The sequence below is a fragment of the Sapajus apella genome, unplaced genomic scaffold, assembly GCF_009761245.1.
Source record: "Sapajus apella isolate SASKATOON/1434 unplaced genomic scaffold, GSC_monkey_1.0 scaffold24, whole genome shotgun sequence".
NCBI lineage: Eukaryota > Metazoa > Chordata > Mammalia > Primates > Cebidae > Sapajus > Sapajus apella.
In genome coordinates, this window is record NW_022436964.1 from 16,318,495 (window position 1) to 16,346,184 (window position 27,690).

The 27,690-nt window shown below is 41.5% G+C and overlaps 1 protein-coding gene across 3 annotated transcripts in view; it reads right to left on the reverse strand.

Annotated features, from left to right (window-relative positions):
• The window catches only part of PGM5 (phosphoglucomutase 5), a 175,004-nt gene that overhangs the window by 7,439 nt on the left and 139,875 nt on the right, over positions 1-27,690 (reverse strand). For 2 of the 3 annotated variants that reach the window (XM_032290968.1, XM_032290966.1), the window contains one exon: positions 26,598-26,732. In XM_032290968.1, coding sequence (XP_032146859.1) covers positions 26,598-26,732 — 135 coding nt within the window. Of the gene's footprint in view, positions 1-17,028; positions 17,618-26,597; positions 26,733-27,690 lie in introns of those variants that run through there. The other variant, XM_032290967.1, reaches the window with a different exon arrangement.

Here is a 27,690-nt window from a genome sequence, read left to right on the forward strand (position 1 = left end):
ATCACACACTGGGGTCTGTTGGGGGGAAATGGGGGAGGGACGGGGGGGTTGGGGAGGTGGGGAGAGAGAGCATGGGGAGAAATGCCAGATATAGGTGAAGGGGAGGAAGGCAGCAAATCACACTGCCACGTGTGTACCTATGCAACAATCTTGCATGTTCTTCACATGTACCCCAAAACCTAAAATGCAATAAAAAATAAAATAAAATAAAAAATTTAAAACAAATTAAAATAAAATTACAATTAATAAGATAAACACCCAAAGTGTGTTTCTCTTGGATTGTTTTGAGGTGTCATCATGGTTCATCCAGTAATCTACTACCAATGAACCAAAAAGCTTTTTTTCTTATGAAACAAAACATCTTGCAAACCAAAATTAACTTCCTCGCCATGCCAGTCCATGGTGCCACCTTCTCTTTGCTGCTATGAGCAGACCCCTCTGCGCTCTCCATCTGCTCAGGTGGAGGTACCCATTGGTGGATTCTTCTCCCTTTCCTGTACATCCAAGCACTTACCAAACCCTCTGAGTGTATTTCTCCCCATCTACTTCCTCCTTCTCATCTTTCTTGACATAGTCCCCCACCATCCCCAGCTGGCATGAGTCTGCTATCTGTTCTCGGTCTCACCAGAGACGGCCTCTTTACAAGAGACTTGTTCATGTGATCCCCTGGTGTAAAAGGCTCGGATGGCTTCACCAAGGCTATGGTCAGCTACTCTCAGCCTGGCTGTCAGGCAGAATAATGGTCCCCTAAAGATATCAAGTCCCACTTCCCAAAATCTGCAAATATTATCTTATTTGGGGAAAAACAGGGGTTTTGCAGATGGGGTTAAGGAACTTGCAATAAGAACATTATCCTGGATTATTCTGGTGGGCCCTACATGCAATTGAAATTATTCTTATAAGAGTCAGAGGGAGATCATATACACCCAGGGAGAGGAGAAGGCCATGTGAAGGCACAGGCGGAGGCAGGTGTGATGTGGCCACAAGCCGCCAAATGCCTGCAGCCCCCGGAAGCTGCAAGAGGCAAGGGAGGAAATCTCTTTTAGGGCCTCCAAAGGGAGTGTAGCTCTGCCCACTGCTTGGTTTCACACTCCTGGCCTCCTGAGCCTGAGAGAATACCTTTCTGCCGTTTTCAACCACCCAGTCTGTGTAATCTGTTACAGAGGCACGGGAAATGAGTACACCCTTCCTCTCCACTCCTCCTTCCCAATCCCCTGCCTGCTTCTTCTCCCACCCGCCCACTCCCATTAAGCTGTGATCTCCCTGTCTGAAGGTGCCCCCCTCATACTTTCTCTCTCTTCCACTTTTTTATGCATTGTCCTTTGAGTTTAGAATGATTGTAAAATCCCACTCTCCCTCAAGACCTCCTTCATGAAATCTCTCTGAACACATCTACCCCACCCAAGTAGGACTTCACCATTCCCTGAACCCCTATTAATTCCTGTGGGTTTTTTTCCCCTTGAATTAGAGGAATTTATTGGGGAGCTTTTCTCTTCCTCCACCACACTTCAACTAAAGTCTAAGCTACTGGGAGGCAAAGTTTTTCTTAAAAGTCTTTGTTTCCTTCACAATATGCATCTTGCCCATAGGAGATGCTCAAAATAATAATTGGTGGGTTTGGAATATTCTGTCAAAAGTGAGCTATTGGGTGTTGAGGGCACTGGGGTGATCTACTGAGAAACCATCTTGCACTTTGTACCCCCTTCATCCGGAGGTTTCATCCTGATTCACAAGGAAGAGATGAAGCTAGCCACCCATCTCCCACGTGCCTCCCCATCAATCTGAGTGAGGGTCCAGGCCTTTGTGCTCCTCATAGCCTGCCTGGGAAGGCTTAAAAGACACTTGGGTGGTTCCAGCTGAGCCACTAAATGCTAATGTGAAGAAGGGCTGCAGTGGTGGCTTAATAATTCCAGGGTTGAAAGAAAAAGAAAGTTGCCCAATCCAGGAATGCGGTGAAGAGGAAAAAAAAGGATTGTGTGCTCTGGAAATGGTGGGAACTTGAGCACCCCTGGATGCAGTGCTGCGGAAGAGGAAAGGAGTCAGTAGGAGGAGGATGGACTGCAGGCAATGGCAAGGACCACCAGGGAAAAGACTCCACGCCCAAAGCAGCAGGTGGGGAGCTTCAACAATCAGAGGTGGCATGACTGAGCAGCAAGGAGCCCCATTGCAATGGCAACCACAGAGACCCACTCTCTTCCCCTGGACAGCATGAGCCTCCTGTGCTTCCATCCCTCTGGACTGTCTTAGACAATTTGGAAAAGGGGAGGGAGCCCCAAATGATCACTACTGAACTTCCTGTCTATTCAAATGGGGGGTGGTGAGCTAGAAACTGATTTGTGCAATACAGAAATGTGACATCCCTCACATCCTAAAAGTCATGGAACAATTCCTCCCTGTTACGATGATAAACTTGGAGTCACCCTCTGGCTTCATTTCCAGTATATCTCAGTGTTGGAGACCGGTTCTGATTATAGCACCCTTCAAATCCTCAACATCTGTGAAATGTAACAGAGCCAACTACGAGGCCACTTTATAAGAATCCTGCCCACCAGGATGCCAGGGTGGGTGAGTGGGAATTCATCCCAAGCTCCTCTAGCCAAGCAGGAGTCCTGGCAAGGGTCTGCCTCTTCCGGGAGGAGGGGGCCCTCGTTCTCACAAAGAGGCTGTTCAGCAGCCCCTTGTCCTATGTTTGCCTATGGGGGGGGGCGCCTTTTCCTAATCTGCACAGAAGTACCCTAAATGCTATTTTACCCTAAAGGCTAAATGCTGCATGCTTACAGTAGCCCAGGTTCTAGGTAACAAAGATGACTAGCTATTTTAAATCCATCTGGAAGAGAAATTATCACTGAAAATGAAGTCAAATAAATTTTTGCTAATAAAATTAAATGAAAATGCTAAACACTGCAGACATGTTGATCCTTACTATAATACATACAACCCCTGTCCTCACTTCAATCCCCTTTTCATGTCATAAACCTACTTATCTCTCTTGATTCTGAATGCACCTAAAATTAGCCAAAACAGACAATATGAAAAATAACTATAGATCAATCTGGATTTAGAGCCCAACGCTGAGAGAATCAATCTATCTTGTCAATTTCAGAAAATAGCCCTTCTCAAAAGTTCTCTTCTGAGGAGGAAAAAAGCTATTCCAAGACAGAAGTAGATGAAATACTCCCAAAGAGGCTCATCAAAATGAAACTAAGCTAGCATTTTGAGAATTCAGTGGCCTGCCTGATAGAAACCAGATGGGCCAGGGAGGCTTGGCCTCCTTCTCCACCGCCATCCCCATGTTTGCAATTGATTTGGGACTTTAGGAGGTGAAGGCATTTAGATTGCAAATCCAAAGTAAGACAAAAGAGTCATGGATCTGATATACTTTTTTTTTTTTTTTTTTTGAGACAGAGTCTCACTCTGTCACCCAAGCTGGAGTGCAGTGGCATGATCTTGGCTCACTGCAACCTCTGCCTCCTGGGTTCAAACAATCCTCATGCCTCAGCCTCCTGAGTAGCTGAGATTACAGGTACATACCACCACGCCCGGCTAATTCTTCCTTATTTTTATAATTTAGTAAAGACAGGGTTTCTCCAGGTTGGCCAGGCTGGTCTTAAATTTCTGACCTCAAGTGATCCACCAGCCTCACCCTCCCAAAGTGCTGGGATTTCAGCTGTGAGCCACCCACCAGGCCCGATAATCTTATTCAAATGTGAGCTCTAATTGGCCCCATGCCCTTTGGGGATAGAGAAGAGGTGAAAGCTAGAGCCCTGGCCGCTGTCTGTGAGAGCAGCTGAGAGGCCTAAGGCAGAATCTCTGAGCCCTTTCACTGTGCTGCTGAATAATGTTACAAATCTACCCACAAGAGTTCACAGTTTAAATTGTTAGAACTGCTTCCCTGGTCACGGTTTCCCTGTTCCTCTCTTCTTTCTTTCTATCCATCCCTCCACTGGCCACCAAAACATTGCAAAAGGATGAGGAATTACTAATTGGTTCAGATCCCCCCAAAAGTCCCTCTCCTGTCTTCACATTTCTCTTTGTTGGGTATATCCGCACTAGGCTTCAGGGTTTCTTTCATGTAGAATACACTTCCTACTTTAAAGGGAAACTAGGATCTCCTCTGCCTTTACAAAATGGTTAGCAGAAATATAACTGCAAGATTGAAACCAGAGGGTAAAAAACCAAAAGGACCATTGCCTCTCCAGTTTGTTACTCAAAAGACTCTCTCCATTCTCCCTTTTCCTTCTTTTCCTCCCTTTGATCTCCAAAAGACTTCAGAAGCCATGATCTGAGTTCTCAGTCCTCACTGACATTTTATATAGTTTGTGTGTTGGGTTCTAAGTTTGGATTCTTTAGTCATTTTGTAATAGCTGGCATTGAGTACTCAAAATTTGCCAAGCACTATTCCAAATTCATGTACTGAATTAATCTCTAAATAGTCTGTGAGGCAGGCGGTATTATTCCCATTTTACAGATGAGGAAACTGAGGCTGAGAGGCATTACCTACTTGCACAGCCACATGGCAAACAAGTGGTAAAGTTGAGCTCTAAACCCAGTCAGTACTGTGATTTTCTTTTTTTTTTTTTTAAGTCGGAGTCTTGCTCTGTTGCCCAAGCTGGTGTGCAGTGGTGCAGTCTCGGCTCACTGCAGCCTCTGTTCCCCGGGTTCCAGTGATTCTTCTGCCTCAGCTTCCTGGGTAGCTGGGATTACAGGTGCATGTCACCATGCTTAGCTAATTTTTGTATTTTTGGTAGAGATGGCATTTTGCCATGTTGGCCAGGCTGGTCTTGAACTCCTGACCTCGTGATCCACCCACCTTGGCCTCCCAAAGCGCTGGGATTACAGGCATGAGCCACCATGCCTGGCCAGTACTGTGATTTTAAACTCAAAGCTAAGCTGTATCTCACTACCCTAGATTGCCCTTATACTGAGGGAAAAGTTTTCATTTTCTGAAAATTAAAAAATATATTTGTCTTAATGTCAAAAGTTTCCCTGTTTCCAGGCACATATTTGGAAATTACCTTTTTAATGATTGTGAAATATAACAATCAGCAATCACAGGGAAATGCAAAAAAATTAATGTACTCCAATTACATGTAAAACTGATGCTTGTCCTTCTGAAGACAAAACCTATCTGAGTTCTAAATAAACCCATCAAGTCGTTCTCCCTTGTTAGCATACTGTCAGCACATATAGCCTACATCCAGGCTTTTTCTTTAGCAATACCTTTTATGAGATTAAAGGGCTTCTCTTTGATTCCAATTCACAGAATTTTTATCATGAAGAGATAACGCATTGTATCAACTGCTTTTTTGTGTCAATTTCGTTTTTACTTTTGAATTCAGTTGCCCTTATGATAATACTCTGTATTCTTTCATTTCTCAGTGTATAGGTAATTTTTATACATGTCCTATGTGGCATGAAAAGAATTTACACATTGAGTTGATGTTCGTGGTGTAGTATCTATATATGTTTATTAAGTCAGGTGTGTTAATTAAGTCACTTAAATATTCTATATTTACTAATTGTTATCTACTTACTCTAGCAATTACTGAGAGGAGTGTTAAAATACTCCAGGGCATTTGCTGATTTACTTTCTTCTTGTGTTTTCATTTCTCCCTCTCTCTCTCTCTTTTTTATACATTTAAAGTTGCTATGTCTTCCTGGGGGAATTACTCTTTTACCATTTTGAAGAGTCCCTCTTTATCTTTAGCAATGCTTTTGACCTTAAAGTTTATTTTATCTGAAATAATAGAGCTAGTTTTTAGGTTATTATTTGTATATATGTTTTACCATCTTTTAACTTTCAAATTTTCTGTACTTTTATTTATTAAAGATGTATCTTTTATAATGAGCTTATAGTAGTTTTTGTTTGTTTGTTTTGTTTTGTTTTGAGACAGGGTCTCACTCTGTCACTGAAACTGGAGTACAGGTATATATTCACGGCACACTGTAACCTTAACTTCCCAGGCTTGAGCAATCCTCTCGCCTCAGCCTCCCAATTAGCTACAAGTGCACACCACCACACCTGACTAATTTTATTTATTTATTTTTGTAAAGACAATGTCTCCTTATGTTGCCCAGGCTGCTTTCAAACTCCTGGGCTTAAGCAATCCTATCACCTTGGCCTCTGAAAGTGCTGGGATTACAGGGGTGAGCTACCATGCCTGGCCTATAGTTGTCTTTTCTTTTGAAATCCAGACGTTGTCTTTTTCCTAGAGCAGTTAGTTCATTTATATTTAAAGTAATAACCAATAAATTCAACTTTAAATCCACCACCTTATGTGCTTTTTACTTGGCCTACCGTTTTCCTTTCTTGATTTTTTTAAAGTTCCTATGTTTTCCTCTCTTAGAAAGTTATGTAATTTTCTTCTATTTTTTTAATGGTTAACCTAGAAACACAACATGAATCCTTGACCTGTCAAAGTCTAATATTTATCTATATCTTTACTTTCTTTCAATATATTCAAAGACCTTACCTTAACTACAATTACTCTCTTTAGTTATTGTAGTTGTATAATTTAACTCTCCAAAATATTAATTAATACACACATTTCAGTACAAGACATTATTGTTAATGTTTTATACAGGCAATGTTCATTTATATCAACTTCTATTTTTAACATTTCCTTATTTTTATTTATTGCTGCATTGTATTCCAAATATCCCTCTGGAATAATTTTCTGTCTTCCTGAAGAATATGCTTGAGAATTTTTTTTGTGTAGATAAACTGCTCTCTCAGTTTTGGTTTATCTGAAGATATCTTTATTTTGCTTTCATTTTAGAAGGAGAGTTTCACTAAATAAGAATTCTAGGCTGTCAGTTATTTAGTCTCCTGATTTTCACTGCTGATGTAGAAAAATTAGTTGTCAAACTATTGCTTCTTTGCCTTTGATTTTCTGTAATTTTAACCTGATGTGACTAGATGTGAATTTATTTTTATATATCCTGCTTGGCTTTCTATAACCAGTGGATTGACATCCTTCATTGGTTCTGAGACATCTTCATCTATCATTTTTCCCAGTGTTGCATATGCCCAAAATCTCTTTCTCCTTTTATAAGACTCCAACTAAATTATGTTAGCACTTCTCACTGTATCCTTTGTGTCTCTTACTCTCTATTCTGTAGTTTCCTGAATATGATCTTTTGTCTTCTAAAGGGAACAATCTTCATATTCTTTTTCTGCAAATCATAAGGACTAAACTGAAAAATCAGATGCATAGTTTCTTCTGAAATATTTTAAGTTCACTTATATTCTTCAGCTGCTGTTAAATCCATTTAATTTCAGTTCTTAATTTCAGTTTTCTCAGCTCTATAATTTCAACATCTTGATATCTTTTCATGGTTTACAGTTATTTGCTGATGTTTTTACATTCAGTGCTTTATTTCCATGAATATAGCAAAAATAACTATTTTACAGTATATATTGAATAAATTCCAGTATCTATAGGTCTTTTTCTGTGGTATGTTGTTTCTGTTGATTCTGTTACATGTTGCTTTGTTTATCCAAGTGTCATAATCTTTTATTGTTTTCTGTTCATTTTGTTTGAAAAAATTGCTTATAGAAATAACTGCAGATCTAGAATACTGTTAATTTCCTTCATTTCCTTTCATGAGACTCCTGAGGGAGCCAGAAGATCAGAGTCATGGACTTATAATCCTCTGGAGTACAGTCTGTACCAGTTTTGGAATGGTCTTCTTCAAGTTTACAACCTAGATCAGGGTTTGTTATGTCAGAATCTCTGCCTTTAGTGTGTACTTAACTAACCATGTTTCTTTTGGCCACAGGAAGATGCCACACAGGCAGGCTCTTTGCTGCCTCTTTGGTTAGTCTCCTGGGCAGCAGAGGCAGATTGTAATAGACCAGATCCTCCTCCACAGGGACCTGATGCCTGTCACCTGATGCCTGTCACCCTGGGCCATTCATCAAAAGTGTCTCTTCTTTAGTACCTCTCCTAGATAGACAAATGCCCTAAGTCAGAAAGAGCCCTGGCTCATTTCCCTGAGTTTCAACCTTTTTCCTGTTCTTGTTGCTGTGTTATTAGGTCATTGGTCAACTATGCTTTTCTTTTATCTTTTTTTTTTAAAGGTTCCTATCAATCACATGTGAATTTTTTTTTATCTTTTTTTTTAAAAATAGGTTCCAGCTATGCTTTTAATAAGATGCTTTAATATATTTCTTTCAGCTCTTTTCAGAGGGAAGTTTAGTTTGAATCACCCAGTCCACCATTACTAAAAGTTAGAAGTCTTTCACATGGGATTTGTGTTGTTTTGTAATTATTTTTCTGCCAATATTTAAAAATCAAATTTCATATGAAATCCAGATATCTTGCTTCTTTTAAAACCAGAAAACATGGTAACTTTGACCTCACATATTAACAATGCAATAATTAAAGAGAGCTGAGCATCATCAGAGTGCCCACCATGCTCTATCGCCTTAAACTGGCCCTAATCTAGGACTTACTGCCTGTCTTGATGGGCATCTAAATTTTCTACTACTGAGAAAGCAATAGTGGAGTAGAAGCAGTGAAATGATTTCAATATTAATGAGTATAAATTTTACCTGGATAGTTACATATCCAGGAATCTGGGGCTTCTAATTTAAATTTTCTCATTTTCTGAAATAGAGATTTTTGTATTATGATGGCCTTGAAGACTACTGCAGAGGGCTGGTAGATTTGCATAAGGAGCCCAGCAATCATTTGGGGAGTAAAGGTACTGCAGTCCTCTCTGTCCCCTATTACACCTATGCCCTGAGATGCAAACTCTCAGCATGGACTGAACTGCTCATGACTGCGGCACAGAACTATATGAATACAAAATCCAGGAACTGTCTCTACTCAACCTAGCTCTCCTAGGAGCACACCAGAGCTGGCAAAGCAGCTGTGCTAGGGACCCTACAAAGCAAAGAGGCTGAGACCCCCGGCCCACTTTGGCACAGAGAACTCCTGGCTGAGTGGAGCCTGGAGAATGTGTGCTCTTTTCCCTCCCACACTAAGGGACTGCCAAGGCCCAGGCAAGGTCCTTCAGTGGTCAGATGGTAGAGGCCCACCTCACCACCTCCTTTCAGGCCCACCCATGGTGAAGTTTTACCCCAGGGTGGTGATGCTGCTTCTCTGGGAGAACAGTTCACAGTCTCTCTGTACTTCCCATAACTGCCACTCCACAGCCAACTGGAGGTAACCATACAGATAGCAGAGTGGCATTCTCCAGCTTCCAGAGGGTACGGTGTTCTAAGAAAGGGCTAGCCCTTGGGAAAGGATTTGATAAATTAAAAGGGAATAGGAGGACTGAAAGAGAGAGCACACTTCCTGCTAGTCTAGAATCGTGGTGCTTGAGGACTGCATCTGAGAACATTCCTAGAGGATGGATTGAGGTGCATTAACCATGCCAGATTGAAGATGGGCACCCTGGTTTACTCCAATTTACTTTTCATAGGTGGTGAGCAGTCCCATATTTTTTAATGGCACATAGTAAGGACCTTAGCTAAGGTCTTGGGCTCTGGGGCCCAAATCCAGGTTCAAATACCAGTGACACTGCTTAGAAACAGTAGATTGTTCAAATTGTCAGGGCCAAAGTTTTCTTTTTTGTAAAACATGGATGGATAGCATGACCACCTATAGCATTGGATTGTGGTGAGAATTAGACACAACACACACAAAACACATAGCATTCTGCCTAGCCCCCCTATAGGGCAAGCACTTGATACATGCTGATGAACACTATTATTATTATTACCATTATCATCATCATTGAAGCCAGAAGCCTGGCTTGCTTTTAATATCAAAGTAGACTACAAGTGAGTGGACCAGCATACCAGTCCCAACAAGATGACCTTTGGTAGATAGTCAACAGCCCTTCTAGTTTCAGTTTATTTGCCCATAAAATAAAGTTCATGTTATCTTTTTGATAAAAGATAAGATAAAAAGATTAAGAATGTTGCAGAACTCTTAGCTCTTGGAGTTAAAAACACCCAAAGCTACTCATATCAGAGGCAACATCTCTCTGTGTCAGTGAGAGGGTCAGTGACACACCCAGCCTGGGAAAGCTTGCCTGCATTTTTGTTTGTGTGCACCAGGCCCTATATAACCAGCCAGAGAGAATACAATCAGATGGCAGTTGCATAAGATGATGCTGCCAACAGAAGGAACAGACGTCATAGCTTTTGCAACACATTCCTTAAGGCTGTATCAGATTCTAAAGAAGTTAGCAAAAATTGCCACATTGAGCAAAGCTGAGTGGCAGAGTCGAGTAGCAGAAGAAAATTAGAAGAGATCTGCCATGAGGGCCACTTGAGTCTTAGGGAGGAGGCAGTAGAGTGAGAGACTCACTAACACCAGGCACTAAAAACATGGAAATAAGCCCTATAAATGAGGAGAGACTCTTCCCTACAATATAAAGGCTCTTAGTGAAATTGATGGATGGTTAATGCACACTTTATGAATGCAGTTTTGTCAGGAACATGTTCTTTTATGGCCTTTGCCTTTAAGACTCAGCTACCATTTAACCTGACATATTTAAAGTGTTTTAAATAATTGACCTTTTCCTAGTAATTGAAGTTGTGCTAGACTGTCTACCCACAATTTTAGCAAGACTTTGTGCCTTGGCAAAATCAAATTAGAACTTTCTTTACTTCATCCATGGTTATTTTGAATCTCTCAGCTCAACTAGTATAATTGTGTGAAGAAAACAGTCTAACACTGCTGAGTTGATACTGAGGAATGGTTTCTATGGAGATGCAAATTGAAACTAATTTTCTTGTTTCTTTTTGTGTTAATTGACCTGAGAAGCAGGAACAAGTCTTCAAGGATTTTGGGAAATTTGTCTAGGTTATTTTCTGCATGCTTTATGATTTTCCTAAATAGGGAAGAAATAGTAGAGGCCAGGAGCCCCTATAAATGCATCCCATTTGGTTTGGCATTAGAGGGTTTATCTGGACTGGAGACAATGTCAATCCTGCTAAGCTAAGCAAAGGTGGAAATAAAGAATCAAAGGTCATCAATCACAGGACTTCTCCAATTTTTTTTTTTTTTTTTTTTTTTTTTTTAGATAGGGTCTTGCTCTGTCATCCAAGCTGGAGTGCAGTAGTGTATTCTTGGCTCACCACAACCTCCGCCACCTCCCAGGTTCAAGTGATTCTCCTGCCTCAGCCTCCTGAGTAGCTGGGATTACAGGCATGTGCCACCATGCCTGGCTAATTTTCATATTTTCAGTACAGACGGGGTTTTGTCATGTTGCCAGGCTGGTCTCAAACTCCTGACCTCAGGTGATCCACCTGCCTCAGCCTCCCAAAGTGCTGGGATTACAGCTGTGAGCCACCACAGCCAGTGTCAGTTTTCTTTTTTTAGAGACAGAGTCTCCTTAAGTTGTCCATGCTGGTCTTCAACTCCTGAGCACAAGGGCTCCTCCCCACCTCAGCCTCCTGAGTAGATGACACTATACAGGCTCATGCCACCATGCCCAGCTGTAGGACTTCTCAAACTTTAATGTGCACATGAATCACCTGAGGAGCTTGTTAAAAATGCAGATTCTGAGTCAGTATATCTGGGTTGAGGCCTGAGATTCTGCATTTCTAAGTAGCAACCAGGTGATGGTCCAGGAAATACCTTTAGGATAGCAAAAGTATAAAGTGCTGTTAAAAACAGTGTTAATATACTTTCTTTTAAACTTTTATCAAATCTTACCCATTAAAAGGAAAGTGAATTCATAATGACTGCAAATTCTGAAAAATATTAATATGAAATACACCATGCTGATATGAGTCGGAGCCAGCAGCTTGATTCAACAACATGGAAACACTTACATGGTCAAAGACGGTGTAAAATGCGTAACTGAGAAATCTTAGTATATCATCAAAGTATCTTAGCTTTTGTTAAACACCACACTGACTGTCCTGACTGTAATTCCCAAGAATATAATCAAAAGCAAAGAAAGAAAAAACAAAATGCAACAGAGTTGCTACTTCCTAGGGAAATGGGGTGAGGCTCCTTAGAGACTGAGTTTGAGGATCACTGTTACTGTGACTGAAATGCACTAGTACCTTGTTATCAACTGCCGGAAGCCTCATTCACATGGACATACAATGTTACAGCGCTCCCTGGCTCGGGGTGACTGCTGCAATGGCACGTTTGCTTCCCATTCTTTGTAAGAATTCACCAGGGCTCACATTCACTGTTTTTCATTCCATTTACCCCCGAACATTTTTCCCTTTTCTTCTCACATAGTGCTGTTCTTCTGAAAATCACGTGTAAGCAACTGCTTTCAAAAGAAAAACGAAGAACCCTCTGACAAGAAACAAAAGACCTCAAAAAGGAATTTGATTTCGTGAATACAAACGTAATCTGTGACAGTTCCCTTTCATGTTGGGTTGCAATCAAAAGCTATGGAGCTCAATCTCAGAAGCCCAGTGCTGGAGATTTCCAGAGAGATTTGATTGTTTTTCCCCTAAAACTTTAAAATTCATCTATCTATACACATATACATGAACACAAATGTAATTTTAAATTTTACAGTATGTATCGTTTAGCCAAACTCATGTTGATGCATGCTTTACTGAATGTAATCAGAAATTGTGAATAATGTATCATATTCCAAAACCTATAAGGTAAAGGTCAACAAATTATAGTTCTTAGGCCAACCCCAGGCCACCACCTGGTTTTGGTGTAGCCCATAAAAATGGTTTTTATGTTTAGCGATTGGGAAAAAAAAAAATATATTGTGACATGTTAAAATTATCTTAAGTTTCAATTACAGTGCCTATAGTTTTATTGGAATAAAGCTTCACTGATTCATTTATGTATCATCTGTGGCTGCATTTGTGCAACAGTGGCAGTTGAGTTGTAACACAGACCACGTGACTAACGTTACGGGTTGACTTTGTCTTCCACAAGTGCATATGTTGAGGTCCTAATTGCCAATACCTCAGAATGTGACATGATTTTTAAGATGAGGCCTTTACATAGGTAATCATGTTAAAATGAGGTCATTAGGGTGGGCTCTAATCCAATATGACTGGCGTCCTTATAAAAAGGGGACATTTGGACCCAGAGACACACAAGAAGGAAAATCATATGAAGCGATACAAGGAAAAGACAGCCATCTATAAGCCAAAAAGAGAGGCCTGGAACAGATCAACAGATCCTTCCCCCACAGCCCTCAGAGGGAACCAGCTCTGTGAGCATGCTCATCTCAGCCTTCTCACGTCCAGAATGAGAAACAAGTTCCTGCTTTGTAAGCCACCCAGATTGTGGTACTTGTTACATCAGCCCTAGCAAACTAATACAGCTAGCAAAGCCTAAACTATTTAGTCTCTGGACCTATTTAGAAAAAACTTGACTCCTGCTCCAAGAGACCAGTCTTTCTGTTTAACCCCTTGAAGCCAGAAAGCACATGCCTCCTGGCTAGTCAAAGACATTTCAGGGGTCCTTTCTTCAATGAACCTGCCTTTCATCACACACCCACTCCAGTGTTCAAGCCCTTTCTCTCTAGTAAAAGACCTTGGAACAACCAACAGATTGCACATTATTTGGATGAAATGAAATCACCAAACAACCCCTACTTACTACCTCTTACTCCAAGCCAGGAGGGCAGTGAATTTGTTCCATGAATGGAGAGACAAGTCAAGAAACTCCACTTCATCCTTGAACCTTTTGACAAAGCGTGGTACATCTAAAATGTCATGTCAGGAGAGCCCTGGCAGCTCTCAGAGAAGATCTAAGCTTTTAGAAGCTGTCAGTTCTCTCAGGACAGTTCCCATTGACCCAGTTTGCTCTCCCAGGTGTTAATAGGTGGGAAAATGACAAGTCAATTGCATTATAAAACAAATTGCTTTATCTGGGAATCTTTTATCCTCATGTGATAAGAAAACTAATCTACACCATTATTAATAAAAGTATGCCAGAAACAATAACTTTAATGACAATCGACATTTAGTGAGCATTTATTCACGTTAGGTATAAACCAAAAATACAATTCTAAGCCCCAAACTGACTTAATGGACATCTCTTCCCTGCCCCCCATTATTGGCCAAAAGGATACCCAAAACTAGTTCAGGCCATGACAGGAAAAGTGGGTAGGATATGCCTCAATATATCTTCTCTGGAACTTAGGCATTGATATTTAGAGATTCTAAAACTGACAGAACAGATTCTTTGTAGCAATAAGATACCAAATTTCAACCTGACCCTGATATAGCATCAGATGACAGATAACATGCTTTGAAAGAAATCAAAGCATTTCACCCCAAAATATATTTCTCTGAAATAATTTAGAAAGGCTCTAAAAAGCCATCTCTTGTAGGAGAAATCTGCCTTCTGTAGAGAATCCCCTTCTCTTGCTAGATTTTTTCTGGACAGTCTGACACCTTTCAAGGTGTAATGAGAGTAATTTACCATCTCTTCTCTCTGAAGCCTGCTACTTACAGGCTTCATCTACATAACAAGAACCTCAGCTTCCACAACTTTCTTTATCTTAACTCAGGCGTTTGTTTATACTGAAGTTACCTCTTCAGACAAAGCTTAACTTTTTCAACCAATTGCCAATCAGAAAATCTTTGAATCCACCTATGACCTGAAAGTCTCCCCTACGTTGATATGTCTTGCTCTTCTGAGCCAAAACAATATGTACTTTACATGTGTTGATTATGTCTTTGTCTATAACTTCTATCTCCCTAAAATGTATAAAACCAAGTGTAACCCAACTACCTTGGGGTTGTGTTCTCAGGACCTCCTGAGGCTGTGTCACAGGCCATGACCTTTAACCCTGGCAAAATAAACACCTGAAATGATTGAGACTCACCTTGGTCATTTTCTTTGATTTACACAGGCATTGTGCAAAACTCTCTACACATATGAATTATCTGATTTAATCATTACAACAATATAAAATAAGAAGTATATTTATCTCCATTTGACTGATAGAGAAATTAAGTTGCCCAAAGTCACAAAACTAGAAAATGGCAGAACTAGGACTCAAAACAAAGACAGCTGATTTCAAAGCCCAACCTTTGAATCAGAGGCCATCCAGCTTTGATGGTATGTGAAAAAACATAATCTTGTTGGGGTGCTCCCTAACAATTTTAGGCACCTGAGAAAGCGACAGTGGTTTTATCTTTTCCTCTGGCTATGAAGCTGGTCTTATTATCCTAATGCTTTGACACCTTGGGGCCTGGCTGGCTCTGGAAGGTTTCGTTCCTCCCAGGGTTAGCTAATTTGTAGAGATAGCAAACCACACACCCTGGAGCTTGCCTTCCAGATGCAAACCAAACGTTTCCTTTGTCAGCATCTCACAGGGCTCTCATACTTGGGCCACTATTTCTCTGCCCTAATCACCCCAAGGCTAGGTGTCAGGCAATTAAAGACAGTCCCTATGCCCCAGAGCCTGCTGAAATTATTCAAACAAGCTAATTCTAAACCTGCTCACCATGCTTACCTTGCCTTTCCCACAGAATGCCCAGTAAGGGCTTCACCCACCTTTTCCCTTGGCTCATTCTGCCTCCTGTCCGACCCTGGCGCTTCCCTGTGTGGCCCTGTGTGGCATGCTGTATCTCCTCCTCTTGGGAACTGTGAGTAACAAGTTATTTCTTCAGTGGCAAGCATCTCATGATCTGTGAGCCTCCCCACACCTGAATAATAATGAAGCCTACATTTTCAGCCATTCTTTCAGCCTCATCTACCTTCCATCGCATATCATGACAGTGAGTGCCCAGACCCAGCCCATCAAAGTGTGCCTCACACGGTGACTTGTATCAACAAAAGTGCTCAAAAATAAAATCAGAAACAGAAACACAGCACCAGAATTGTATAAACCTCTAGCTTCTTTCCCTCCTGCCCAAGGCCTGAGCATTCTGCCATTGAAATGCTGCTCCCTGGAGTTTGTCAGGCCTGCCAGCATTTGGAGGAGTCAAATACAAGGGATGGGAAGCTCCCTCACCTGCATCTTGAACAGGAGTTCTCATTCTGGGATTAGAACATCAAATTTACACTCAGCCAAGAGTAGACCGGAGAGCAAAAACAGCCACATTCTCCCTTTGACAGCTCAGATCCTGTATTCTCCATGTGAATGAAGCATGACCGTGGTGGGAAGCCCAGGCAAAGCTGCCTCCAGATGCTGGCTGATTGCACACACTAGTCCAGAGCTTCCTTCTGAAGGCCACAGCCGACCTCCAGGTTCTCTGTCAGTGTTCATTTGTTGAGATATACTCTTATTTAGTATATAAGCAAAGCAAGTGATTTACTGTACACCAAAGAAGGACACCACTTCAAAGAAAACCGGAATCACCCCCAGTTCATGAGGCCTGGGTAGCCTTCTCCTAAAAGGCACAGAAACATGGTTGTGCTGTGCATCTGGGCTGGAACAAAGAGGCTGCTGGGAAAGCCAGATTGTGCTGGACACAGCTTGTCAAACCCATTCATCTGGCAAGAGAAGTGACACCCAGTGGCCCTTTGGACCTGTGTGACCACTGCAAATTCATTCATGCTCCTTTTTCAGGCTGAGTAAACAAGATCCAGCAAGATTCAGTGATATGTGGACACAAGCATCAGTGGGTTAACCAATAGCTAGTTCAGCATGTGCTTTAGACACAGAAAAACCATCACCAAAATAAAAGATATTTTGATAAGAAGTTGATATTTAGTATTTTGGAAATTAGAATAGCATTATAAAGAAAAAAATCAAAAAGTTTTAGGTTTCCTTATATTTATTTTTAGAGTTTTTTTTTTTTTTTTTTTTTTTTTTTTTTTTTTTTTTTCTTTTGAGACGGAGTTTCACTCTTGTTACCCAGGCTGGAGTGCAATGGCGCAATCTCGGCTCACCGCAACCTCTGCGTCCTGGGTTCAGGCAATTCTCCTGCCTCAGCCTCCTGAGTAGCTGGGATTACAGGCACGCGCCACCATGCCCAGTTGATTTTTTGTATTTTTAGTAGAGGCGGGGTTTCACCATGTTGACCAGGATGGTCTCAATCTCTTGACCTCGTGATCCACCCGCCTTGGCCTCCCAAAGTACTGGGATTACAGGCGTGAGCCACCGCGCCCAGCCTAGAGCTTTTTTTTTTAAGTACATATATAAAGTAGGCGGGAGAAATACAATTTTTTTTAGGGTCCAGGCTTTCTAAACTATAATCCAAACTTGACCCGAAGTCAGGATCAAGGCATGCTTTTTGGCTCTTCAATGTTCTGTTCTTAAGACCACTAGTTCTTGGGATAAGCTGGCAATGGCAAGACACTCTTGCAAGATTTGGAATGAAGGGCCTTGTTTGTATATATTGCCATAAATGGAGATTTTAGATTGGTTGTGTCTGTGGGATTAACGTGAATGGTTTAAAGTGGCAGTCCATAGTTTCCCACAAGTCCTAGAGTGTGTATAGTATGGATACACAACGGTTCACATACTCAGTACCTTGAAAGAAGGTCAGATCACAATGGTTGGCCAGGAAAAAGTCTTATTGTCATCAAAACTCTAAAAAGCCCTGGTCTATGATAGACACTAGGCCCTGGGAGACTCTACCAGATTCCCAACCAAGGTAGTTTTTTACACGCCGTCAGATGACCAACCATCCCAGGAGTGTTCTCAGCTCCAGGGAAAACAATATGTAGTAATGGCAGAGTATGAGTCCAGATTTCAATATCTAAGGGAGAAAAAGAAGGGTTGTTTGCCTGGCGCTTTATTTGCCTTTCCAGGAAGTACTCATCTAAGTAGAAACAGAAGTAAACCTGCACATCTTTGTGTCTTTCCAAATTTAATTCCTCTCCATGAGCCAGTTATGAAAACACAGCCATACTAAATTCCTTTCTACACCACTAGAGGGAAATCTAACCCACCTGACCAGAGCTTGTTTGTTTCTTGTTTCTTCTTTCTTTAAAAAAAGAAAAAAATAATTACACAACTAAAAGTTTAAGATTGACACATACTTTGAGTTATTATCCTGCTCAATCCTTCCTACTCTTGCCCCTGTTTTGGAATTATTTGAATACATGTAGGCAAAGCAGACTTTGAAAAGCACAAACCAGCCATCCTAACTGGGCAGGAGGCTTCACTATTGAGAAATTGTCCTAACAGTCAACCTGAATCCCTTCCAGTTCAGCTTGAGTTTATTTCCTCAAATTACATATTCATTAGTTATGGAGAACAGCTGGTTGTCTTTCCCCACCTCACATTATTCTTTACATTCTTGAAGACCTCCAAGTCACATCTCACTTCTAAGCAGAATGAGCCAGCTCCTTCACTTGGTCGTAGAGTTTAGAGCCCAACTCTTCACCAAGTGTTTCTCTTCTAAACTCTCTCTTCAACATTTGCTTTCCCCCATAGTTCCAAAGTGCAGCAATACCAACCACATTCTGAGGAGAAAAATAAAATGAAGTATTTCCTCATGTTTTCCCTCAAATATATGGCTATTCATAGGTCCGTGCTCACGCTTTCTTTTTAAATAACAACATGTTTTCATTTATTCTTAAATCTAAATTTGTTTTCATTTTTAACTACATATGGGAAAGCAAGGAGAGAAAATATAATTTTTTTCAGGGTTTCAGGAGTTATAAACTGTAATCCAAACTTGACCCAAAGCCAGGATCGAGGCACAACTTTTAGCTCTTTAAATCATATATATCTAGTATGATTCCAAAATTATGTTCTCATACACACATGCATGCACACACATATACATAAATCTTTATCTTGTCATGAAAGTGAATGGCTAAGTGAATGCCGATTTGTGTCACTTCTGTTTCTCTTTCACATCATATGTATTATGTCCATTTCTACTTTATCCTCCAAGTTTTGACCACTCACTACAGATCCCTTATGAACTAGAAAACATAATCAATATGTATTTAGAACATTACTCTTTTCATAATGTTTTTAAATCCTATTCCTTGCTTATTCAATATTAGTACCGAAAACTGGTTGTTTTTAAGGCACTGCTCAATTTTCAAACTGCTGTTAAAAGAAAAACCTTAAACAAATTAAATTTAAGAGTTTAACTGAGCAAAGAACAATTATCGAATCAGGCTGCCTTCAGAACCAGATAGGATCAGAGCAACTCGGAGCTGCCACGAGGTCAGATGACATTTATGAACAGAAAAAGAAAAGTAAAGTACAGAAAGCAGAAGTGAGGTACAGAAACAGCTGGATTGGTTACAGCTCAGTTTTTGCCTTATTTGAACACATTTTGAAAAATTGGCTGCCTGTAATTGGCTGAGATCAGCCACTGTGATTGGCTGGGACTTCGCTACTTGTCAGGAGAGTAGGTTACATTCTGTTTACACATCCAGTTAAGTCATAGTTCGCTATGTATGGAGAAACCTTGGGCCAAGCTTAACTTATGTAAGGAGGCAGCTTTAGGCTAACATTCTTTTAACAGTGTGGAATAACAAATATATTTGGCGTTTGTCCTCAATTTCTGGCACAGAGCTCCTAAAACCTTTGGAACTTCCTGATAGGAGTGTCTTTTATTTTTTCAGCCACACCAGACTTTACGCTAATGAGTGACTCTTGGTGGGCCCCAACATTGTTTCAGGTTGAGGGCTGGCTGCCAGAGGAACCAAACAGGTGGTTGGGGGTTGAAACATTCAGCCCCACCCTGTGACCTATAGGGAGGGGAGCAGGGCTGGAAACCAAATTCAACCACCAAGGGCTAGTGATTTAATTAACCATAATTACCTAGTGAAACCCCCATAAGAACCTGTCAACAACAAGGTTCGAAGAGCTTCCAGGCTGGTGAACACATCAAGGTGCTGGAGGTCTTACCCAGAAAGGGCATGGAAGCTGCGCACTCCTTCTCCACACCTGGCCCTATACATTTCTTCCATTTGGCTGGTCCTGGGCTCTAGCCTTTATAATAAACCAGTAATGCTAAGCAAAGCACTGTCCTGAGGTCAGGGAGTCATTCAAGTGAATTATTAAATCTGAAGGAGGGTGGGGGGAGTTGTAGAAAACCCTAAATTTGTAGTTGGCAAGGCAAAAAAATGTGGGTAGCCTGGGCACCCCATTTGCAGCTGGCATTTGTAGTAGAAGCAATCTTGTGAGACTGAGCCCTTAACCTGTGGGGTCTGGGCTAAATCCAGATAATGTCAGAACTGACTTGAATTGTAATTGCTCACACCTGTAATCGTTGCACCCAGTTGGTGTCAGAGAATTGTAGAATAGATTGAGCTGAGAAAAAAAACCTCTCAATAACACTGAACTGAGGCTCCAGCCGTAGCCTTGGACTCAAGCACAGGTAAGAAGAAATTATCTTCTGGGCCTTCAACGTTAACATGGACAACGTGGATTTTGTTATAAGAAAGACCTAATATGAACCTCCAATCCAGAAACTACCCACCCCATGAATCTAAAATGCTCCCTGACTCAGTTGCCTTTCCTAGAAAAGTAGATGATAATTCTGCCATGGGGCAGCTGGAACGATGAATAAGATAAAGGATGTATCTAGAATGAAGCCCGTGCAGTGTAGGGGCCTTAAAAATGCCATTTATTTTATTCAAAACCTCAGTCATGGGAGGAAACCCGATGATAGCACCAACATTCATTCTGAGTACAGGATATTGCAGCTTCTTGTATGATATAATTGGGCTGAAATATTCCAAAGTAATTAATGCTCAATATTGCAATAATTTGGCAAAACTGCATTGGGTATTTACCATATACCGGGTGCACTGGGGATACAGGGAACTAATCTGACAAAGTCCCATCGTCCTAGTGCTTCCATTCTACTGGGTGGAGACAGACAATAAAATAAAATAAATAAACAAGTAAGATGAGGATCAATTCCATGGAGAAAGCAAACCAGGGTAAGGGGTTAAGACGTACCTGTGTGGTCAGGCACAGTGGCTCACACCTGTAATCCCAGCACTTTGGGAGGCCAAGGTGGGTGGATTACCTGAGGTCAGGGATTTGAGACCAGTCTGGCCAACAAGGTGAAACCCTATCTCTACTAAAAATACAAAAATTAGGCGAGTATGGTGGCACATGCCTGTAGTCCCAGCTATTCGAGAGGCTGAGGCAGGGGAATGCCTTGAACCCAGGAGGTAGAGGTTGCAGTAAGCCGAGATGCCACCACTGCACTCCAGCTTGGGAAACAGAGCGAGACTCCATCTCCAAAGAAAAAAAAAATACCTATATGTGAGGGCTATGGCTATTTTATATCACGTGGCCAGGGACATCCTTACTGAGAAGTAAGGAGGCAAGCCATGAAGATGTCGGAAGGGAAAGCGCTGAGGCAGAGTGTTCTTGTCATGTTCACCCAACAGCAGTTGGAATGGAGAGAGAGGCGAGGCAGGAAAAGAGATAGGAGATGAGGTCAGAGGGAGAAGGGGACCATTTCCACTATGTCATTCAAGATCATGGTAAGGGTTTGGGCTCCTCTGAATGAGGTGGAGGGGAGGATTTTAGCAGAGCTATGAGGCGGCTTAACATGTTTTAGGAGAATCACTCTGGTTGCCATGCTGAGAACAGGGTGGGGGTAGAGAATGGGCAAGAGTGGAGAGGAGACCAGTTAAAAGACTATGTATTGCTCTAGAGGAGAGAACAGTGGGTGGAAATGGTGGAGGTGGTAAGATGGGGTGAGATTCTGGGTGTGTTTGATGGTCACGTTATTCTTGAATTAGAAGATTAGGGCGTGAAAGAGAGGAAAGAAGTCAAGGATGAATCCTAGGGGTTTTCTTGGCTGAACCATTTGGAAGAATGGAACTGCCATTGATTGAGATGGATAAGAATGAAAGAAGCAGGATGCTGGCGTTTGTTTTGGAGGATTGTGCAGGAGGCTGGTGGGAGTTCAATGTTGCACATGTCAAGTTGGTGATGTCTATCAGACATTCAGGTGGAATCCAATAAGCAATGGAAATAGAAGTCCAGAAGACAGAGATCGATGTGTGGAAAGGTACTAAAAACAGGTGCTGCTTATTCTACAGTTTTAAAGAATTCAAGGTCCTGCTGTTAGTGCTTCACAGTTCACCTAGCTCTTTGCTATTCAACGGTGGCTCCTGGACCAGCAGCATAGTATTGCCTGAGAGCTTGTTAGAAATGCAAACTCTCTAGCTGGCCTCATACCTGAGTCAGAATCCACAGTTTAACACAGTCCCAAAGTGATTGGCATGTTATTAAAGTTTGAGATGCACTTGTCTAATTAATATCATCTGGGAAACTTTTTTAAAACTGCAGGTCCCACCTCAAAACAATTAAAGCAGAATCTCTAGGACTGGGGCCGAAGCACAAGCTGCCGAGTGGCTCCGATGTGCAGCCTGGGCTGAGAACCACTGAGCTGACTCTTCTCACTTCTGAATGTTTTCTCTTTACTCCCAGGTGTCATTGCCAGTGCTCTTGGAAAGCCATCTCTAAAGAGGTGTGTGGTTCTAACAGAGGATGAAGGCCGGAAGCTAGAGTCATCATGTCTCCTGGTTTACTGGGGACAATCTAAACATAATTACAGTTACCATCTTTGACTCACAAAAGTACAGATCACAACTTTTGGTGGTTCGACTTAATGATTTTTCAACTTTATGATGGTGTGAAAGTGACACACATTCAGTAGAAACCAATACTGTAAGTCCCCATACAAAAATTTTTTCACTTTCAGTATTCAATACATTTCACGAAATATTCAATATTTTATTATAAAATGGGTTTGTGTTAGATGATTTTCCCCAACCATAGGTTAATGTAAGTGTTCTGAGTTTGTTCAAGGTAGGCTAAGCTAAGCTATGATGTTCCGTAAGTTAGGTATATTTAATGCATTTTCAACTTACGATGGGTTTATTGGGGTGTAACCCTGTTGTAAATCTAGGAGCACCTGTATTCTGGTTTAGATGACAAAGTATATGTTCTCCCTATGTGGTTCTATACTTTGTTTCTGGATTATAAAATCTTATTAAGAACAGAAAGAACAAAATAACAGATGGCCTTTGGTTTGACAAGTGAATAAAGATGAGGGACCTGGTGCTTAGGTATTAGTCGTTAAAGCCTTCCAGGTACAGCTTATCAAAAATACATACTTAAAGCTGAGTGACGTGACTCACGCCTGTAATCCCAGTACTCTGGGAGGCTGAGGTAGGTGGATCACTTGAGGTTAGGAGTTTGGCCAACATGATGAAACAGCCTGGCCAACATGGTGAAACCCTGTCTCTACTAAAAATACAAAATAAGCTGGGCATGGTGGCAGATACCTGTAATCCCCACTACTTGGGAGGCTGAGGCAGGAGACTCCCTTGAACTCAAGAGGTGGAGGTTGCAGTGAGCTGAGATCATGCCCTCCAACCTGGGTGACAGAGTGAGACTCTGTCTCAAAAAAAGCAAAAACGAACCAATACTTAAATGCCTCAATTTTCAGGAAGACTGGGGAAAACCAGGCCCCTCCCAAGGATTGGGGTGAGATGGGGTGTGACTGTATTCTGCAGTGAAAGTACTAAAGCCAAGGGTTGATGAACCACAGGCTGATTATCAGTCTGTGATTTTCCTAGCCCTTAACAAAACTTCTCCTTCCTTTTCCTTTTGGATCTTCTATTGTTCCTTAACTACTCCACCCACAGGCTGAAAGGGACAAGGGAAGAAGGTCAACAAAAAGCTCATTTAGCAGCCCTGCTATTAAACTGGATGGGAAAGAAGATGGAAACAATTGTACTGTTTCTGGTTACCTGTGATTTTAAACCCTTTTGGCTTATTCCTTTTTCCAAATGATTACCAGCTGGTTTGAGGGTTCCTTGAAGGCCTACTGATTGCTGGTAAAATTAAAGCAAACTTGTATTTTAAAAATCCGGTAGTCTTTAAGCAACAAGCCTTTGGAAGCTGTCTTTCCTGATTCATCAAGGACACAGAGTGGGATGGGACAAGCACCTGCTCATCTCATCAGGCCCCTCCTCGGTCTGTTCTCTCCTTACCACCAATTTGTAGGCACATATGAATAGAATTTTTTAAAAATACTTTTGACATAGGTAAGAAATTATTTGATGTAGGTAAGAACTTAAAACAAATAGCGTAATAGTTGTTCTACAAAAGGATGCAAATGAAAAATCTACATGTGAGTGTATGGTCTAAATGCACATAGATTATATCACAAGTTTTCCTAATTGCATCACTAGGATTGTATGAGTATGTCTGCAAGGCAATCAATGTGAATGTTTAAAACATGCTCTGTTCACATGTGTTCAAAATGTCTGGAAAAGAAACTATCTATGGGCAAAGTATAATAGCCAGATGCTAATAAGCCAGTTGAAGGGAACTCTCCATTCTCTTGAAAATAACTTGAGTGTAGATGGCTATTGAGTTAGAGTGGGTAAAATGTGAAAAACTACCTGTTGAATTGGAATAAAATTAGCAATGGAATCTCTGCAGATTAGAGAAGGTGGAAGGGGCTGTTTCTGTGGCTGAGAAAGCAACACAAGCAGGTCCTTCCAGTCAGGCCCTGACCAGGAATAATGCTAGCAGCTTCAGGAGTACATCTTACTTTGATCTCTGTTAACAGTTAATCAAAGACTTTTTGTTCCAGAGTTCATGGAAGGCAGAAGCAGGTGGTCCTGGAAAGCAACCCTATAAGAAGCCCCAAAAATGCTCCAACTTAAAGGCTTAGGTAGAGTTGAGCAATAATTAAGACAGGCTGGCCTGCTGAGAGAATCTTCTTGCTTTTCCCTAGTGGTTAGGTTTCTTTGAAAATCTTACTCTATATTATATCCTGACTCAAATGTATTATGCAATAGGGCTTAAGTTGGTGAGTCAATGCTGTATGATATTTTAATAAGGAGTTCTTTTTTAATGTAAAACTTTTAGCTAGGTTATGTGCTACATACTCGGAGGCCCATCTAGCCAGGTCTAGGAAAACTCTTGCTTCTGAGGAGAAGAGAGGGGAAATCAGCCATCGCAACAGCAGCATCAGTGAAGGGATTTGCCAGCCCTTCAAAGTGGCAAATTCTTTCCACCAACAGGATGAAAGAAATGTGCAGTCATGAGGATCAAAACGAGCATTACTTATGTTTCTTTTATTCACATGACCTTCTAAGAGTAGGCTGATGGAGGTTTTCAGCTGCAAAGGAAGCCTCAAAAAAAAAAAAGCACTGCTTTTGTGGACTGCCTCAGGGAGAGACTCGTGTGTGCAGGATTGTTGTGACACTTGTCTAATGGCCTGGTCTCAGTCAGTCCAGTGTGGAAGGTAAATAAAAATAAGCAAATATCATAACCACTTACCCTGTGCAAATAGGGAAAAGAATGTTGAGGAAAAAATAGCCTGGAGTCAGAGTGAGTCAGTGTTACTGAGGCCAGGAATATCATTCCTCACCCTGTACGTAGCTCTGGACATTTAGGCTCCTGCTTTAATCTCCCTCCCCAGCATGAGATGTAGAATAGTGTTTTATTCGGAAAGACAGGGTAAGCCTCAAATTCTTGCATGATTTGGTACTATCTTGGGCGAAATGCACTCACTAACAAATTATTTTGGCAGAGTATGGCCCATCCCCTGCACAGGAAGGCTATGATCCTGGGAGGAAGAGCCAAGGGCTTCATGCTGGCCACGTGCTCTGCCTACTCCTGCTCCTGATAACCGTGAGAACAGCTCTCAGCCCCCTCTAGCCTCTACTGTCCCATCTAGGATGATTTTATTCCAGACAGATATCCTGGCTGTAGGGTCAGGTGTAAGGGTCTGTGGCATCCATTATCACCAAGTTCTTTGAGATTCTCCAAAAAAACAGACCATGAAAAAAAATACTAAACTACTGACAAAGAAAGAAAACCCTCCCAGGTATCTTACTCCATCAGGGCAAATCGTAGCTGGAAATTCTGAGCACCTCTAAACTGAGTAGCAGTGAGTATTTCTGTGCTTCTTTACTTTTTGACAGAGGAAGTAGGGCAGGTAGAACCAATGTTTTCATCTCAGTCGTCTCATCAAGGACCCTGCTTCAAAACCCAGATTGAAGTGAAGACCAAGAAGACAGGAGCAGCCAGCTGTATAGCTCGAAGTAGTCATCCTTAGAGTCAGTCATTTCTGGTATTAATTAATGTTGCTGGAGCTTTAATGAATATGGGAGTGGAGAGGCTTATGGTTGTGCCATTTATTATTTTTCTGAGTTCTTAATTAGCCTTATTGTTGAAAACATGAGGAGACTTTGCCAAACACAGTGTGACTTAGCCTTGTCAATGTCCTTCCTTAACTTAAAAGGCCACCTATATCCTCTCCTCTCACAGTGGACAACATAGCAATCTCAGAGACAAAGCTTATCTGTATTGGCACCTCAAGGTCATGGTCCAAATATCTGGAGATTCAAAATTTGCATGAGCATAGTCAAGGCTCTGAGAGTTTCACCTGTTTGACTCTAACTCAAAATTTCCTTGTCTATAAAAGGTGCCTTTTCTTCACCCCAATTAACAAACCACTGAACAGTCAAGAGAGAACTGTTGTTTGGGAAATGCTGGTCTAAACTGATTACTAATAGATGCAAGAGAGCAACATTTCCATTTCTAACACTGTAATGAATGAATTAAACTTGCTTGGAGTCACACTGAGCTTGTTGTCCAGCTGAATCTATCATGTACCTTTCCAGAAGGTAAAATAGCCCCTACTAAAGGCCCATAGCGCTTTCTAAATTTGCCAGGAGCCGTGAGACACACTGCTGTGAGCACAACTGTTTCTGTACCTGTGGCTCCTGGTCGTGGCCGCTGGGGTCCCTCTCATAGCTCTCTGCGTACAGTCTGAGGGTGGCCCGCACACCACTGGAGGAACTGAGCCGGAAGATGAGCCGTGACGCGTCCGAGAAAATGATCCTCAGGCCCTGAGACGGAGAAAATCCAGAATGGAGCAGTGAGCAAATGAATACACAGGTAATAATCATTAATACTTGCCATAGAAATCAGCATGTTTTTGTATCTCAACACAATCAGAATCAAGACCATTTCTAATTGGCTCTGGGTGCAGGGCATGTGATAAATGTGATGAACCTACTTAGAGTTACCCATTTGTTTCTTTATTCTATTTCCATTGCTTTCTGGTTAATGTGGGGAAAGTGTTAGGAACAAAACCATGAACGGATACTCGAGTTCTCCTGGTCTGATGATATGGGAATCAGAAAGAGGTAGCAGTCACAAGGATGAAATGATATTCAATAAATACTCCAACGGGCAAAGTGTGTCCCTTGTAAATCTGTGAATGCAATAGAAGTAGGCAATTCATCTATTACAGTAAGACGGATTGCCATTAAACTTATCCCAGCATGAGGTTAGGCTCCACATTCCTCTGCTGGTGAGGGAACCCTACAACGAAGTGCGCAGGGCTGGAGCCTCAGCTAGGTTCCGGGGGTTGCGCAGTGTACTGCCAATTCTCTTGGCTCTGTCCTTTCTTCTGTCAATCAAGAAAAATGACAAGACAAGTCTCAATCATTTTAGGAGGTTTATTTGCCAAAGTTAAGGACATGCACCTGGGAGACAGGTCATGCCTTTCTCCAAAGATGATTTTGAGGGCTCCAAATTTAAAGTGGAAAGGGCGAGATATTGAGAAGTACATAATTTTCATGTAAGAGGATAGGGAAAAATAGTCATTCATGCCTTTGTCTGGCTCAGTGAATCTGCATTTTTTTTTTTTATATAAGATGACACAGACAAATGTGGTAGAGGAAAAATGCAGGAAATCTGCATTTTACATAAGATAACATAGACAAAAATCGACTAGGGGAACAATCAGATATGCATTTGTGTCTGGTGACTTTACAGGTGACTGCACCTATAAAGATAAGC